Here is a 1349-nt window from a genome sequence, read left to right on the forward strand (position 1 = left end):
GTTTTTGGTAAAATGCACCAAAATGGAATTAAAAGCTCAAAATCAGCATAATTATAACTCTAAAATCCAGTTCCTGCCACAGTAAACTAGCAGAAACAAGACTCACAACCCCACCAACAATCAACAACTATATGTAAACTATGCTATACTCTGCCACTTTTGGTATATCTGTACAAATATCTCAGAATTATCAATCCTGTGATAAAATTTTAAGCAGCATATCTCTTTTAATTGCAGTAATGATCTATGTTTCCTCAACTCTTCTATCTCCAAAAATACTTTTGTTTCTCCCTTTCCAAATATTATATACACTACAGTTAAATGCAGTTCGTCTCACTCTAGCTAACAAGCTCTTTCCCACTGCTTTCCTCGACATCCAAGACAGTTCTCTTCTCCATCTATACACCCCTCTATCAATCAGGCAACAATGCAGGACTTTTCCCATAATACTCTTTGACAATATACACTCAAAGAACAAATGCTCTACTGTCTCTGCTTCTCTATTACAGAACATGCATCTATCATTATCCGTCACACCCCAAATACTCAGCTTATCCTTAGTTTTGAGTCTATTTTTAATTGCAAGCCATGAAATGAAGGAGTGCTTAGGGACATAACCTGCATTCAAAACTACTTTCCACCACAACACAACTGGATAATGGATTATAAAATGTTCATAAGCTGAGCTAATGGATAATTTACCATTTTTTTTCATGCTTCCACTTAATGCAGTCATCTTTCTCTCTATCAACTTTATACCTCAGTTTAATCATATCACATGCCTCCTCAGTTTGGTTATTCATTGGGTCAGGCAGCCTCCATCTCCCTATAATCCAAACTCATTAACCTTTGCTTGTTTAGGAACATATGCATCAGATATGGACATCTCCGGATACAGGTGTTTTAGGGACTTTCCATTTATCCACGGATCTAACGAAAAAGAGCACTCCCCTTTTCCAAGATCATATCTAAAACTGTCTTTTAACTAATCTCTCAGCTTTATTAAACTTCTCCAGTTCCAGCTTGCACTTGGAGGTTTTATGATACCCCAGTAACTCATTAATTTCAACTTGTTTCTCATAATCCAGTGAGCCCACAATGTTTCTTTGTTAGCCAGCAGGTCCCAAACATGCTTCATGACAGCACATTTATTCCACAATCCAATGTCCCTGATTCCCAAACCCTCTTCTTTTTTGCTTTTACAAACCTCTTTCCAAGCAACCAAATTTCCATGTTTATATTCTGAGGATCCTTTCCATAAAAAGTTCTTGCATATTCTTTCCAGTCCTTTTGTCACTGCTACTGGTAAGACAAACATAGTGCTCCAAGACACTTGCATACTAAAAAGT

General features: G+C 36.9%; 1 protein-coding gene across 1 annotated transcript; it reads right to left on the bottom strand.

Annotated features, from left to right (window-relative positions):
- Positions 1-244: 244 nt before the first annotated feature.
- LOC126681596 (uncharacterized) lies at positions 245-736 on the bottom strand. Its single transcript, XM_050377144.1, has one exon. It carries the CDS (start codon positions 734-736, stop codon positions 245-247), a length of 492 nt encoding a protein of 163 aa, XP_050233101.1.
- Between the last annotated feature and the right edge of the window lie 613 nt (positions 737-1349).

The sequence above is a fragment of the Mercurialis annua genome, linkage group LG5, assembly GCF_937616625.2.
Source record: "Mercurialis annua linkage group LG5, ddMerAnnu1.2, whole genome shotgun sequence".
Taxonomy (NCBI): Eukaryota; Viridiplantae; Streptophyta; class Magnoliopsida; order Malpighiales; family Euphorbiaceae; genus Mercurialis; species Mercurialis annua.

Coding starts and splice junctions, on each gene's coding strand:
- LOC126681596 (XM_050377144.1), bottom strand. CDS start 736: ATGACTGCATTAAGTGGAAGCATGAAAAAAAATGGTAAATTATCCATT.